Source organism: Meleagris gallopavo, chromosome 35 (genome assembly GCF_905368555.1).
Source record: "Meleagris gallopavo chromosome 35, MGAL_WU_HG_1.1, whole genome shotgun sequence".
NCBI lineage: Eukaryota > Metazoa > Chordata > Aves > Galliformes > Phasianidae > Meleagris > Meleagris gallopavo.
In genome coordinates, this window is record NC_139439.1 from 427,840 (window position 1) to 441,519 (window position 13,680).

Here is a 13,680-nt window from a genome sequence, read left to right on the forward strand (position 1 = left end):
AGAGACGCCTTGGGGCGCCCAGCCCCCTGCCGAGCCCGCGCCATCCCTGCGCCATCCCGCGCCACCAAAGCCCTGCCAGCCACCAGCACGTGCCGTCCGTGCCCCTGGTGCGGAAGGCCGGCAGGCAGGCGGGCAGCGCAGGGCGGAGCTCTGGGGGGTCCCGCCGGCCCGCGGGGGGTCTCGGGCGGCAGCAAGCGCGGCTCCAAGGGGCTCGGGCCCAGCGGCTTCAGCTCCGGATTTATTGCAAAAAGTCCTCGAGCTGCACGGTGCCGGCGCTCGGCTTCGTCTGCTCCCAGTCCCTGCGCGGCCCCGTCCCGGTGGGCCCGGAGACCCCCAGCACCGGGGGGGGGGGGCGGACGGCTGCGCTAGGAGAGGCGGGGATCGCCGCTGCCGTCCTGGCCGCGCCCCGCGCCGAGGGCAGAGCGGTCCGTGCTGGCAGCCGAGGGCGCCGGCTGCCGGGGGGGGCCGTCCGTACGGGGCGCGGCGCCGGGACGGGGGCTGGGCGGCGGGACGGCAGCCGCTTCTCCTTCCCCCGGAGCGGGGGGGTCGGGACGAGCAGAGAGGCGGGGGCCGCTGACCCCGGCCCCGTCGTCCCGGGAAGCCCCGCCGCCCCCACCGAGCGGCTCTCCCGGGGCCGCTCCGTCCCGCCGGGGCCGGGCCGGCGCTCCTCCGTCCCCCCGCACCTCGTCCTCGTGGGCCGGCACCGGCCGAGCCGCCGCGCCCGCGTCGCCGTCCTCCTTGGTGGCCGCCGGCGTGACCCGCTGGTGGCACATGGGACACGAGTCCTGCACGTAGAGCCACTTGCGGAGGCAGGCGCCGTGGAAGAAGTGGTGGCAGGAGGTGACGACGGCCACCTGCATGTCCTGCGGGCACAGAGGGGCCGTCAGCCGGGGCGCCGGGACCCCGGGGCAGAACGGGGTCCTCCAGGGGGGCTCACCTGGAAGCAGATGGCGCAGACGTCGTTGTGGTCCCTCAGCTGCCCGCGCGTCGCCCGGGGCAGGGAGCTGATCTTCTTGGCAGCCTCGCGACGCAGCAGGAAGCTCCGCCAGCCCGACTGGGCGCGCAGCCAGACGTTGAAGTAGGAGTGGATGATGATGACCGAGGCTCCCATCCAGCTCCACTCCCCGAACAGGGACTCCCAGGTGCCGTAGGCCACCACGCACACAGCCACCAGGAACTCCAGCACCCGGCTCACCGCGTTCACGCAGTAGATGATCTCATCCATGCGCTCCAGCGGCGTGTCCTGGAGCAGCTCCACCATGAACAGAGCGTAGATGAAGAGCGTGCCCATCACCTGCAGGGCCGTGGGACACGTGGGACACGTGCTGCTGGCCTCCAGACCCTCGTCCGGCCTCCCCGGTGGCTCTGGCCGACGCCGCGCGCGCGAGCGGGGCACGGTGCCCTCCTAAGGGCCGGGGAATGGGGCCGGGCAGCTCCTGGGACACGGGGGGACGGGAGCAGGGTGCGGGCAGGGAGCCCCCCGTACCTGCAGGGAGGTGAGCATGCAACTGGAGACCAGGATGAGCAGCCAGAAGTCCAGGTGGAAGAAGTGTGCGATCTTGTAGGCCATGAAGCAGGGGAAGATCAGCAAGAAGAGGCACATGCTGACACCGCGGAAATGCTTCCAGAGGCTCCTGGGGGGTGCGGCTCAGCCAGGGGTGCTTCCCAGCTGGGCACCCCCACAGCAGCGCCCACGGCTGCCTGTCCCCAGCTCCGGCCCCCTGGGCAGGGCGGAGGGGTTGCTCCCCCCCAAGCCCCCAGGTGGGTACCTGCTGCGGGAGGCCCCGAGCGCCAGCACGATGGGGTCAGCGATCTCGATCATGGACTGCAGCGTGGACGTCACCACGATGAAGAGGATGATGCTGAGGAGGAAGGTCCGCTGGAGGACCTGCAGGTCGAGCAGCCCCGTCTGCAGCGCCAGCAGCAGCAGCGTCACACCCTCCGTCACCCCCCTGCATGGAGCGGGCAGTGAGGCCGGGGGTCCCAGCGCTCCCGACGCCACCATCCCGTGCTGGGATCCCACAGGGGTCGCCCCCTGCCCTCCCCACGCCCCCAGCCGCGCTCACCTGTGCATGACGTTGCCATTCTGGAAGGCACCAAAGCCCAGCAGGTAAAATTTGCAGAGGTTGAGCACGCCCAGGGCCAGGTAGGAGACGGTGAAGGTGAGGCCGATGAGGGAGTAGGGCGTGCTGCAGCACTCGGCCACGCTGCAAGGGAGAGGGCTGAGCACGGCACGGCCAGCACCCAGCCCCCCTCCTCCCATCGCCAGGCGGGGGGAAGGCAGAGCTCGGGGGGCTCCTACCTGCTGAGCAGGACGAAGAGCAGCCCCTGCTGGGCCACGGGGCTGCTGGAGGAGGCCAGGAAGGAGGAGAGGCGCAGGGAGAAGAGCACCAGCCAGAAAACGAGGAAGAGGAGGGGGACGGACAGCTGGCTCCAGAGAGAAACCCCCAGCGCCAGCAGCCGGTACAGCTCCATGGCCTGTGGGGCAGGGCAGCTCAGGTGGGGCGGGATCCACCCTGACCAGGACAGGAGATCCGGCCAGCCGAGCCGGCAGCCCCGCTTACCTGCAAGATCTCGCGGCAGGCGGCAGCAGCCAGCTGGAAGGGGATGAGGATGTGGGAGCTGAGCACGTACAGCACCTCCATGCTGGTGAGGATGGCAGCGAAAGTGTTGGCCAGGGGCAGGGCATGGAGGGGGAAGCCGCAGAGCCGGGCCAGCACGGGCAGCAGAGGGGCGGCAAACAGCCAGGCTTGCCGGGTCCTCATCAGTAATGCACACAGGATGCAGATGCAGACCTGGCCTGTGGAGGAAGCAGGGCCATCTGGGTTGGCCCCACACAACTCTGACCCCAGCATGGCCACCTGACACTTGGGCACGGGCCACCAGCTCGAAACAAGGGCGGGGGGCTTGGGGAGACACCAGGAGAGGCCATGCTCAGCCACAAGCGGGACACAACACCCCAAGACTGCCTGAGCAGGACTCGGAGGGGGGGCTCAGCCCTTCCCCTGCAAACCCTGGGATGGCTGGGGCAAGGGAAAGGCCCTGGGGCTCCTCTGGATCCCCCCCCGCTTATGCCTGGGATGTGCAGCAGTGCGAGTAACCCAGCCTGGGGACCCAGGAAGGGTCAATCCACCCGATGCCAGCTGCTTGAAAGCTTTGCTGCTTTCCACTTCTTGCTAAGGGGAGAATGTTCAGGCCTGGAGTGACGCTGCAGGAATCCCCTGCCTCGTCCCCAACCCTGCAGCCACTTCCCACCCTTCCGGTGCTGCTGTCCACACCAGGGACACGGACAGGGGGGCCCAGGATGCTCAAGGGGAGCTCCCCCCACTCCAGCTCACCTGCGAGGGCGGTGGTGAAGCGGCCAAACTCTGCCATGTCGCTGTACACAGCCCCCTGGAACCCACGCTCCAGCTCATGGTGGACATAATCACTGCACAGAGAGAGGGTAAGCACCGTCCCGCATCACTACACAGCCCCGCAGCCCACCCCAAAGTGCCCGCGGCACCCTGCACGACCCCCAGACCCCCCAGACGGCCCCATCCCCACGCAGGGCTCACCTGGCCCTCTGGTGCCCCGCACAGAGCAGCAGTGCGGTGAGCAGGTGGAGGTAGAGCCTGACCAGGGAGCGCACGGGCAGCACCAGCAGCACCACGCACAGAACGTGTCCTGCAGAGAGGGAGGGTGGGCTTACAGCCGCCTGCTGGGCTTACAGCCATCTGGGGACTCTCCTGGCACTGCACACGTGTCCCTCGTCCCCAGAGCAGATGGAGGGCTCAGCACCCCGCGCCCTGCCTCTCTGACGTGGCACAGGAGAGGAGAATGAGGTGAGACTGTGAGGGTGGCACCGTCCCCAGCCCTGCCCTGCTGTCACCCCAAATGGCTGCCATGCCTGACCCCGCTGCCAGGGCACACGAGAGAACAGAGCTGGGGATGCGGCACCTGCTGGCTGTGGGGACGGCCTGGTCCCTAAGATCACCACGTCCTCAGCGTGGCCAGGCCCTGGGGTGTCCCTCCGTGTCCCAACACAGCCAGGCCTTTGGGCATCCCCAGTGCAGCCAGGCTTTAGAAAGGCCCTAACGCATCCTAACACCCGGGGCGCTCCCAGCATGGCCAGGCCTTGGGGTGTCCCCACCACGGTCAGTCCTTGTGGCGTCCCCAGCCTGAACAGCCACAGAACGGCCCTAACACAGCTAGACTCTGGGGTATCCCCAGCACACCCCCGGCATGGCCAGGCCCTGGGGTGTCCCATGTCAGGCCTTGGGGTGCCCTCAGTGTGTCCCCAGCTTGGGTGGGCCTTGGGCTGTCCCCAGTGCAGCCAGGCCTTTGGGTGTCCCCGGCTTGAGCAGGCCTCAAAGCAGCCCCGCTATGTCCCCAACACGGCCAGGCCCTGCGGTGTCCCCATGTCAGGCCTTGGGGTGCCCTCAGTGTGTCCCCAACCTGGGTAGGCCATAGAGTGGCCCCAACACATGTAGGACCTGGGGTGTCCCCACCATGTCCCCAGGGCAGTCAGGCTTTGGGGTAACCCAACCTGTTAAGGCCTTGGGCTGTCCCCACATTTGTCCCCAGGGTAACCAGTCCTTGGGGTGTCCCCAGCTTGAGCAGGCCTCAAAGCAGCCCCACTACGTCCCCACCACGGCCAGGCCCTGGGGTGTCCCCAGTGTGTCCCCAACCTGGGTAGGCCTCGAGGTGTCCCCAGTCTGGGCGGGCCACAGAATGGCCCAAACGCATCTAAACCGTGGTCTGTCCTCTGTCCCCATCCCAGGCAGGGCACAGAGCAGCCCTGGCACACCCACGCTGTCCCCACCCCCCCGGCCCGTGCCGGCCTTTGGCCCCGCTCCCCCCAGACCCCGGGCCGCCCCCCCGCCCCCCAGGCCCGCCGGCCCCGCTCTCCCTCACCCACGCAGGATGCTCCCCGCAGTGCCCGCGGCCGCAGCAGGGCGTCCCCGCGGATGCCGTCCCCGTGCCGGGGCCGCAGCAGCTCGGCGACGGCCGCGGCGTCCCAGCGGTACAGCAGGTCCAGCAGGGCCAGCGCCGGCACCCGCAGCACCACGTTGGCCGCCGCCTCCAGCCGCGGCATGGCCGGGGGTCCCGCCGGGAGGAGGGGACGGGGGACCCCGGCGCGGGGGGACGGCGCGGTCCCCGAGCCCTGCGGCGCCCCGCGGAGGAGTCGGCGCGTCCCCGGCCGCCGCTCGAGGCGGGCAGGGGGGTCCCCGCGTCCCGGGGCCCGGCTCCAGGGGGACGGTGGGGACCCCTCCCCTTAAGGGACTGCCTGCGGAACTCCTCCGGCCCGGCGGAGGGCGCTCTACCCGCGCCCAGAAAGGCGCCGTCCCCCTCCGGCTTCTCGCCGGCCTTCCCGCCGGGGCGGGCCCCGCTCCCGCCGCCGCTACAACGGTCCCTCCGCCACTTTCGCTTTCTCCCGCCCCGCCCCTACGCTACGCTGCGCCGCGTAGCGGAAAGGCCTCGCGCGAAGGCCCGCCTTCTTTTGACGCCGCGTCCGCCATCTTAGAAAAGGGCGCAGAGCCCCATTATCCACGCGGGCTCCGCTATCTTGGTTAAGGGCAAAGTGGGGCGGCCCTTTCCGACGCGGCGCCCTCCTATCACGTCATCGCGCCGTCACCTCGAGTCGGCCATCTTGGATGCGGGCAGCCGTGAGGGCGGTCCGCCGCCATTTTGAGAGGGATCGCCGTCCCTGGCGGCTGTTGCAAACCTCAGGGATTCCTTCTCCTGGAGTCCAAAGAATCACGTTCCATAATTCACAGCAGTTTGGCATTGGAGGCCAGGCTGGACGGGGCTGTGAGCAGCCTGGCCTGGAGGAGGTGTCCCTGCCACAGCAGGGCTTGGGACTACACGGCATTAAAGGTCCCTTCCAGCCCAAGCACGCTATGGGCTGCAGTGCAGATGAGCTCTGGCTCTGCTTCCCACTGCCAGCCCGGGAGGTGGGACAGCCCAGAGGTGACTATGGGGGAGCGGAGTTTCACACCCTGAACTGTTTGCCAGAATGCTGTTTCTGCACGTGTGAATTTATTTCCAGAGGTGAACCAAAAACAACCCCAAAAGGCCCCAAGTTGCTCACGTGGTGCTTTCAGCACAAGGCGTGGGCGAGGTTTGGGCTGGGCGAGGTATCCGGTGGCAGCGGGTGCAGGAAGCCAACCTGGCTGTCCTCAACCCCCATCAGGGGCCCCGGGCAGCAGTGCCCATCGTGGCCGGGGGGCTCTGGGCTGAGCGACCACCACGGCTGTCCGTGCTTTCCAACAAAGCTCCCCCGCACAGCTCAGCGCGCCGCTCTCCTGGCCCCGTCCCGCTCCAGGGCCTGCAGGAAGTTCTGGCTGAGGAAGAGGAGCTGTCCGTGGGGCAGCAGGCGGTCTAGGAGGAGGTCGGCGGCGTCGGGCCGCAGCAGCACGGCGGGTCCAGGCGGCCGCAGGACGGCCATGAGCCGCGTCGCCAGGAGCCGCAGGGCGACCTCAGCCAGAGCCAGGTTCTCGTGGGGTTCACACACCAGGGCGAAAGCCACGGCTGTCGCTGCCAGCCACGTCACTGTCACACGGCCGGGAAAGGGGTCTCCGGGGTGCAGCTGGAAGAGCCCCCCCGGGGCTGTGTGGAGCGGTGCAGGATCTTCGGGCAGCGTCAGAGCTGCGGGGCGGCCGGAGGACGCTTGCTGCAGGTGGCAATGGCTGGCGACCTGCCTGGGGGTACAATGGGGTGAGGGACCCTCCCCAGTGGTCTCAGCAACGCTTGGAGGGGCGGGGGTCGGTGGGACCCCCAGGGTTGTAGCACGGCCCTGTCATCCCCTCCCATCCCCTGCACACAGGGCAATTCGCACCCACGGTGAATGCTATACCGTGAGGGGGTCACAGTTCTATAGCCCCCAGCCCCAGCGTTCACACAGGAAGGGGTCCCACGGCCCGGGGTTCCCTTAGCGGTGGGTTCTTCGCTCCCCCTCCCCCATTACGGGGTTCTAAGACCCGGCGGGGCCCGCTGAGGTGGATTCGGGGGAGGGTCCCGCCGCTCCCAGCCCCCGCCCCAATTACCTGGCCACCGCCAGCAGCTGCTCCTTACGGAGGAGGCGGCCCTGTGGAGGCGGCCCGAAGCACCGCGCGTACAGCACGCGGCACGGCCCGGGGCCTACGGGGGGGGGTCCGCCCGGGGACAGCAGCACGAAGGCCAGCACCATGGCAACGCGCCGCGCGTCACGTGAGGCGGAAGGGAAGGTGGGAATGGACAGCGCTGGTGAGCCGGAACTTAGCCGTGATTGGTGCCGCGAAAACCCTCGGCTACGATTGGTTAATGATCAGAGAGAGAGTTGCGCGCGACCCGATGCCACGATGGCACCCTACACGTGACAGTAGCGAGCCGCCATTGGTCACGGGGACACCGGAAGTCCGCGCTGATCGGTGGAGGGGCGGAAGAAGGAAGTGGACAGCAGAGTTCATTGGGGAGGCGGGATGGGCTCCGCGCGGCCGGCACCTCGCACACGGCGCTGCTCCCGCCGCGGCCTCGGGGCCTTTATTCTCCGGTTACACGCGGTTACGCGCCGGGGAGCTGAGCGCGAAGGGCGGGGGCAAACTGCAGCCCCGGCCGCTCCGGAGCCTCACACGGGGGCAGCCCGAGGCCTGCCGCTCCCTTCGGGCTGCCCAGAGGCTTAAGTGCTTTCTGCGGAGCCCCGCTGCTCAGGAAGGGGCGCCGCGCTCCGGGGAGGGGCAGAGGGCAGAGCCCGGAGCTGGGAACGCTGAGGAGGGCGCCTGGGATGCGGCAGCGATGGCTGCAGCGCGGCTCAGGCCTCCCTCCGCCGTCCCCCCTCGGGCTCCTCCCTCCACCTCGGGGCTGGAAGAGTGAAACCCAGTCCCGGGTCCCGGCCCGCGGTGCGGGGCTCTCAGCAGTTCTTCAGGCGGCTGTACAGCTCCCGTTTGCTGCGCTCGCCCGCCCAGGTGCGGCTCTTCAGGCGGCACTTGCGGAGATCCTCCTTGAAGTCAGCGTGGTGCATGGGCCGGTAGTCCTGCGGCTCACAGTGTGCCTGCGCACCCACGGCCCCGTCAGAGCCAGCAACGCGCCCTGCCAGCGCCATCCGTGCGGGTGGCATCGAGGCTGGGGGTGGGGAAGGACGGGGGGGAGTCACCTGGTACTGGGGGAAGAACTCCCGGTACCCTCCCTTCAGGACGTACAGCTCGGGGTAGTGCAGGTGTGGGTACTCATTGCAGGCACGATCCTTCTCCCGGACAAAGCGGCACCTGAGGAAGCAGACGGTGACGACAACAGGCCAGAGGGTCACAACGATCCCCCAAAAGCCACCTCCAAGAAGCCCCCCGCTTTGACCTACATCCTGGGCCCCCGCTCAGAGGAGAACTCGCAGTGGAAGATGACGATCACACGCTTGCTCGCATCAAAGGGCACGATGGGCTTCTTCAGCAGGAACTCCTCCACGTCCTCCTCCATGGGCAGATTGACAGCACCCTGCGAGGAGGAAGAGGAGCCTTCATCCCGCCCTACAGCCCCCTGTGGGAGCACCGAGAGCTGCTCCGAGCTTTGGTGTTTCACGACCCGTGGCTCTGACCTTGATGTGCCCCCCCTCGTACTCGTAGGGGTAGCGGCAGTCCACGATCACACAGCTCTCGATGGCGCTGCTGAAATGCCCGCTCAGCACTGCCACCATCTGTGGGAGCACAGCGCGTCACACTGCGTGTCAGCCCTGGGGGGAGGGGGTGTGTGTGGGGCTGCACCCCCGTTACCATTTCGGGGGAGATGTACTTGAGGTCCTGGTGCTTGCCCTCCACCGTCTGCAGCAGGTATGTCTGGAGGACAGAGGTGCGTGGGGTCAGGGGCTGCTCCCACCAACCCGGGTTACGGCGACAGCTTATAGCCCAGCTCGGCCCCGCTGACCCCCTGCTCTGCAGGGACAGAAGGCACCGTGACCTCCTCCGTCCCCACATCCCCACCTTGGAGAAGTCCCCGATGAGCTCCCGCTGGTCGTTGGCCAACATGTTCTCAATTTCCTCTTGGCAGAAGGACCGGGAGCGCAGCAGCCGTGCTTTCTGCAGCCAGAAACCCCCCAACACCCCACGCACGGCTCAGCAGCACCCCGAGGGACTCAGCCCCCCCAGCTCCCCCATCCCCATCACCCACCGGCTCCGTCGCCGCCCCCTCCCCAGGGGTGCCGGCCAGGCTGCGGCGCCGCTTGCTTTTGATGGGGGTGTCGTGGCTGTGCGGCCGCTCGATGCGCTTCAGGATGGGCCGGATGACACTGCTGGGCATGGAGGGCGAGCGGAACAGCTGCCGGCACTTGCTGCGCTTGGAGGGACGCTGCTGGGGGGGGGGGGGGGGATGAAGAGCCCCACGTTGATGCCCTGGGATCTGGACACCCCCAGGGGCTCCCATCACCCCCCCAGGGTCCCCGTATGGAGCTGCACCCACCGGCTCTGCCTCCTCCTTTCTCACCAGCGGTGCGGTCAGCAGGCTCGCCATGCCCGGCGGCACCTCTGCTTCACCCTGGAGATGCAATGGGCAGAGATGGGGGAGGAGATTTAAGCCCAACCAGGGCAAGGCTGACAGCTGCAGGAACAGCTGTCCCAAATCTCGGGGTGTTCCCCTGCCCCTCTGACACCACCTTGCCTTTGGCAGCTGCCCACCCTGAGCAAAGCGTGGCCCAGAATGTGGGGGGAGCAGAGGGACCCCATGGCGCGGCAGCCGTGAGGCGGGGGCTGTGGGTGCCCCCCAGGCACTCCCTCCCCTCCTTACCTTCATCTCCTCCTCATCCAGGATCTCCATGAAGCCGTCGTCCTCCTCCTCATCGCCCATGGAGGAGGTGAGGGAGCAGCGGCGCAGCACCACGGGGCTCTCGCCCTCAGGGAGGTTTTCCTTCTCGGGGGTATCAAACTGGGGAGGGGACGCACACAGCCCACAGTTCAGGACCCACAGCTGAGGAATGGGCCCGGCCCCACACAGACGCAGGGAGATGGAGCAGCCCACTGCCCGGGGGTGTCTGAGCCCCCCCAGCTCACCAGCAGGTTGGGTGCAGAGCTGGGCCTCTGCACAAAGGGCTCCTTCCCCAGGGCCTCCTCCATCGCCGGCACCCGGCTGCGGTGCCCCGGCCTCTGCGGCTTCTTAAACACACACCCATCCTGTAAGGAAAAGGGGGGGGTGCGCAGTTTTACAGCAACCTTCTGCTCCCCCCAGTCCCCCCCAGCACTGCCGCCCCACTCACATCATCACGGCGCTGCCCCCCACCCCGTGGGCTGCTGAAGGTGCTGCAGTTGGAGACGTCCCGCAGGGCCGGGCTGCTCCCCAGGAGCCGTGGCTGTGGGGCAGAATTGGGGGGGGGGGGGGGAGCTAAGCGGTGCTGTGCGGCCCCCCAGGACTGCACTGCTCCCCCCCAGCTCAGATCCTGCTGGGCCCCCGCCCCAAGCACTTACAGGCAGTGAGTGCATCCTGCGGATGAGGAATTTCTTACTGCAGACAGAAGGGGAAAATGAGGGAATGAATGAGATGGGGGGGGGGCGGGGGGGTGAGATGCCCCCCATGGGTCACCCCGATGGGCACCGGGGGGCACAGCCACACTTACTCTGCGATGACCTTCCCGGCCTCCAGCACCGCTTTCTCAAAGCTGGGGGCAAAGTGGGGCTGAGGTCAGGGGGGGCCATAGTCCCCCTCCTCCCCCCCCAAGTGGGGGGGGGCATGGAACCCACCCACTCATTATGGGAGCTGAATGCTGCTGCCCTCAGGGCTCAGATCCTGGATCCTGATGGGGGGGGGGGGGGTACACGCGGGTGGTCCACAGTCCCATTCCCCACCTGTATGCTAATGGCCCCCCCCCCCCATCACCATCTGTCCCCATGCTGCCATCTGCCAACGGCCGGGCGGGGTGGGGGGGCACAATCAGCCTCACCCCACCCCCCCCAGCACCCAGCACTGCCCGGAAGAGCCCACAGCTTCCTGCCCCCCCCCCCACCCCACCCACTAGGATTCGGGCTGTGTGGGTGCTGCAATGAAAGGCTGGGGGGGGGGGGAAGCCCTGACCCCCCCCAGCATGGCGCTGAAGGAGGTGCTGGGGGGAAGTGGGGGGGCACTCACATTTCCTCCATGGCCTCAGGTTCCTCCTCTGTTGGGGACTCCAACCCCACTCCTGTAGGACAGCAGCACGGGGGGGGGAGGGAGGGGGCACATTGGGTGCTTGTGTGGCCCCCGGGCTGGACCCTCCCCAGGCACACTATGCCGCATGGCTCAGCTGGGATGGAGGGAATGAATGGGGGTGGGGGACGGGGGGGGTGGGGGGCTTGGGGGGGGGGGAACCACCTGCATCGGAGCCCTCGGAGCTGATGGAGTCCTGGGATGATCCCGAGGAGGCACGGCTCAGCCGGCAGCGTGGCAGGGACCCCCCCGGCAGCTTCCTCCGGGGGTGTCACAGTGGCTGCACATGGGGGGGGGGGGGGCACACGGCTCACACCGGCACCTCATCGCCCCCCCAACCCAACACAGCCGACACCTCCTCAGCACCACCTCCATTCCAACCCCCCCCATCGCCCCCCCAAAGCCATCACCTCCATATCCAACACCACCCAGTCACCCCCCAACCCAACGTGCCCCAAAATCCCAATATCGCCCCCCCGAAGCCCCCCCACTACCATCACACCCCGATACTTTCAGCCCTCCCAACCCCCCCAATACCATCACACCCCTTAAAGATCAGCCCCCCCCAAACCACCACCAGCCCATCACCCCCAAACCATCACCCCCCCATTAAATCCCCTCATTAATCCCTCCCCAACCCCCCCATACCATCACTCCCCTACAGATTCCCCTATTGACCCCCCCCACAATCCAACAACCCCCTAAAACCAAATCTCCCCAATGCTCCCCCCAACACCCCTCCATCGCTCCCCCCCAAAACCGGACCTCAAACCAAACCTCCCCAAACCCCCCCCACCCCAACACCCCCTCAAACCCAGACCCAAAACCAAACCTCCCCAAAGTCCCCCCATCCCAAATCCCCCCCATCGCTCCCCCCCAAAACCAAACCTCCCCAAAGCCCCCCCCCAACACCCCAACCCCTTCCTCAACCCCCCCCCCCCCACTCACCTGCCCAGCCCCGTCAGCATGTCCATATCGCGGGCCAACGTGGTGACGGGCGACATCGCCGATAGTCCCGATACTGCCGGCCCCCCCCCGCCCGCAGAGCCTCCAAGCCGGGCAGCGCACGGGGGCGCCGGGGGGGGGGCGGGGGGCTGAGGGCGCTCCGTGCCTCCATGAGAGCGCAGGGATGGCGATGGGAATTGGGGGGGGGGGGGGGGGGGGAGAGGAAAAGAAAAAAAAAAAAGAGTGAAAAAATAAAGAAAAAGTAAAAAACGAAATCGAAAGTAGAAAATGCAAGAAAGCGATAATTAAATAGCGGTAATTAAAAGAGTTGTTTGAAAGAAAGGAGGGGGGAAAAAAAAAAAAAAAAAAAAAGGAAAGGGGAAAAGCGAAGCGCGCGGCCGGCAGAGCGGGCCGGGCCGGGGGGGCCGCCCGTAGGAAGCGCCGCACCGCCCTATTTATGTTCGAAAAATAACAGCAGAGCGGGGCAGGAACCGCCCCAAGGGCGGCACCGACGGGGGGGGAGGAGGATGGGGGGTTATGGGGTGGAGGGGCTGGGGTGGGGGGGGCTTGGGGGGTCTATAGGGCTGGGGGGGTTACGGGGGTCTATGGGTGGGGGTGAATGGCTTGGGGGGTGTATGGCTGGGGGGGTTGTGGGGTCTATGAATGGGGGTTATAGGGGGAGGGAGATGGGGGTGAATAGCTGGGGGGTGTATGGCTGGGGGGGTTGTGGGGGTGTATGGCTGGGGGGGTTATGGGGGTCTATGGCTGGGGGGTTATAGGGGGAGGGAGATGGGGGTGAATAGCTTGGGGGTGTATGGCTGGGGGGGTTGTGGGGTCTATGGCTGGGGGTTATAGGGGGAGGGAGATGGGGGTGAATAGTTGGGGGGTGTATGGCTGGGGGGGTTGTGGGGTCTATGGCTGGGGGTTATAGGGGGAGGGAGATGGGGGTGAATAGCTGGGGGGTGTATGGCTGGGGGGGCTATGGGGTCTATGAGTGGGGGTTATAGGAGGAGGGAGATGGGGGTGAATAGCTGGGAGGGTGTATGGCTGGGGGGGTCATGGGGGTGGATGGCTTGGAGATGGGGGTGAATGGCTGGGGGGGCTATAGGGCTGGGAGGGTTATGGGGAGTGGATGGCTTGGATGGGTCTATAGGGCTGGGGGGGCATGGGGGTCTATGGCTGGGGGAGTTGTAGGGGGTGGGAGATGGGAATGAATGGCTGCGGGGGTCTGTAGGGCTGGGGGGTTACGGGGGTTTATGGCTGCGGGATTATAGGGGGTGGGTGGCTTGGAGATGGGGTAAATGATTGGGGGGGGGTTATGGGGGGCGGATGGCTTGGAGAAGTCTATAGGGCTGGGGGGCCATGGGATTCTATGGCTGGGGGGGTTATAAGGGGTGGGAGATGGGAGTGAATGGCCGGGGGGGTCTATAGGGCTGGGGGGGTTATGGGGGATGGATGGGCTGGGGTGGGGGTGAATGGCTTGGAGGGGGTCTAAGGGCTGGGGGGGTTATGGGGGTTTATGGCTGGGGGGGTCTATAGGGCTGGGGGAGTCATAGGGGGTGGATGGGCTGGGGATGCATGCGTGGGAGGCATGCTTTGGGGGGCATGGGTGTGTGG

The 13,680-nt window shown here is 67.4% G+C and overlaps 3 protein-coding genes across 3 annotated transcripts; all 3 read right to left on the reverse strand.

Moving 5' to 3' along the window:
• Positions 1-225: 225 nt before the first annotated feature.
• Positions 226-5,459, reverse strand: LOC100549803 (RING finger protein 145-like). The gene is made up of 10 exons (XM_085214960.1): positions 4,897-5,459; positions 3,558-3,666; positions 3,339-3,430; positions 2,565-2,800; positions 2,303-2,478; positions 2,067-2,207; positions 1,770-1,952; positions 1,487-1,634; positions 938-1,294; positions 226-863 (listed from the first exon to the last, which is right to left on the reverse strand). Exons 1-10 carry the CDS (start codon positions 5,075-5,077, stop codon positions 366-368), a joined length of 2,121 nt encoding a protein of 706 aa, XP_085071086.1. The 5' UTR covers positions 5,078-5,459; the 3' UTR covers positions 226-365.
• A 540-nt stretch (positions 5,460-5,999) lies between these two features.
• AP5S1 (adaptor related protein complex 5 subunit sigma 1) lies at positions 6,000-7,316 on the reverse strand. Its single transcript, XM_010726841.4, has 2 exons — positions 7,029-7,316; positions 6,000-6,683 (listed from the first exon to the last, which is right to left on the reverse strand). The coding sequence occupies exons 1-2, from the start codon at positions 7,169-7,171 to the stop codon at positions 6,272-6,274; spliced, it is 555 nt and encodes a 184-aa protein (XP_010725143.4). The 5' UTR covers positions 7,172-7,316; the 3' UTR covers positions 6,000-6,271.
• A 109-nt stretch (positions 7,317-7,425) lies between these two features.
• On the reverse strand, positions 7,426-12,250 carry CDC25B (cell division cycle 25B). The gene is given in 18 exon segments (XM_085214961.1): positions 7,426-8,011; positions 8,114-8,225; positions 8,315-8,448; positions 8,549-8,647; positions 8,724-8,786; positions 8,931-9,026; positions 9,118-9,294; positions 9,406-9,480; positions 9,730-9,867; positions 9,993-10,112; positions 10,196-10,288; positions 10,404-10,440; positions 10,553-10,594; positions 11,062-11,113; positions 11,284-11,388; positions 11,391-11,398; positions 12,067-12,157; positions 12,160-12,250. Coding segments are annotated over 18 exon segments (1,659 nt in total). The 5' UTR covers positions 12,236-12,250; the 3' UTR covers positions 7,426-7,870.
• Between the last annotated feature and the right edge of the window lie 1,430 nt (positions 12,251-13,680).

Coding starts and splice junctions, on each gene's coding strand:
- AP5S1 (XM_010726841.4), bottom strand. CDS start 7,171: ATGGTGCTGGCCTTCGTGCTGCTGTCCCCGGGCGGACCCCCCCCCGTA. Junction 6,684..7,028: donor CAGCTGCTGGCGGTGGCCAG/GTAATTGGGGCG, acceptor TTGTACCCCCAG/GCAGGTCGCCAGCCATTGCC.
- LOC100549803 (XM_085214960.1), bottom strand. CDS start 5,077: ATGCCGCGGCTGGAGGCGGCGGCCAACGTGGTGCTGCGGGTGCCGGCG. Junction 1,295..1,486: donor GCATGCTCACCTCCCTGCAG/GTACGGGGGGCT, acceptor ACGGCCCTGCAG/GTGATGGGCACGCTCTTCAT. Junction 864..937: donor TCTGCGCCATCTGCTTCCAG/GTGAGCCCCCCT, acceptor CTGTGCCCGCAG/GACATGCAGGTGGCCGTCGT.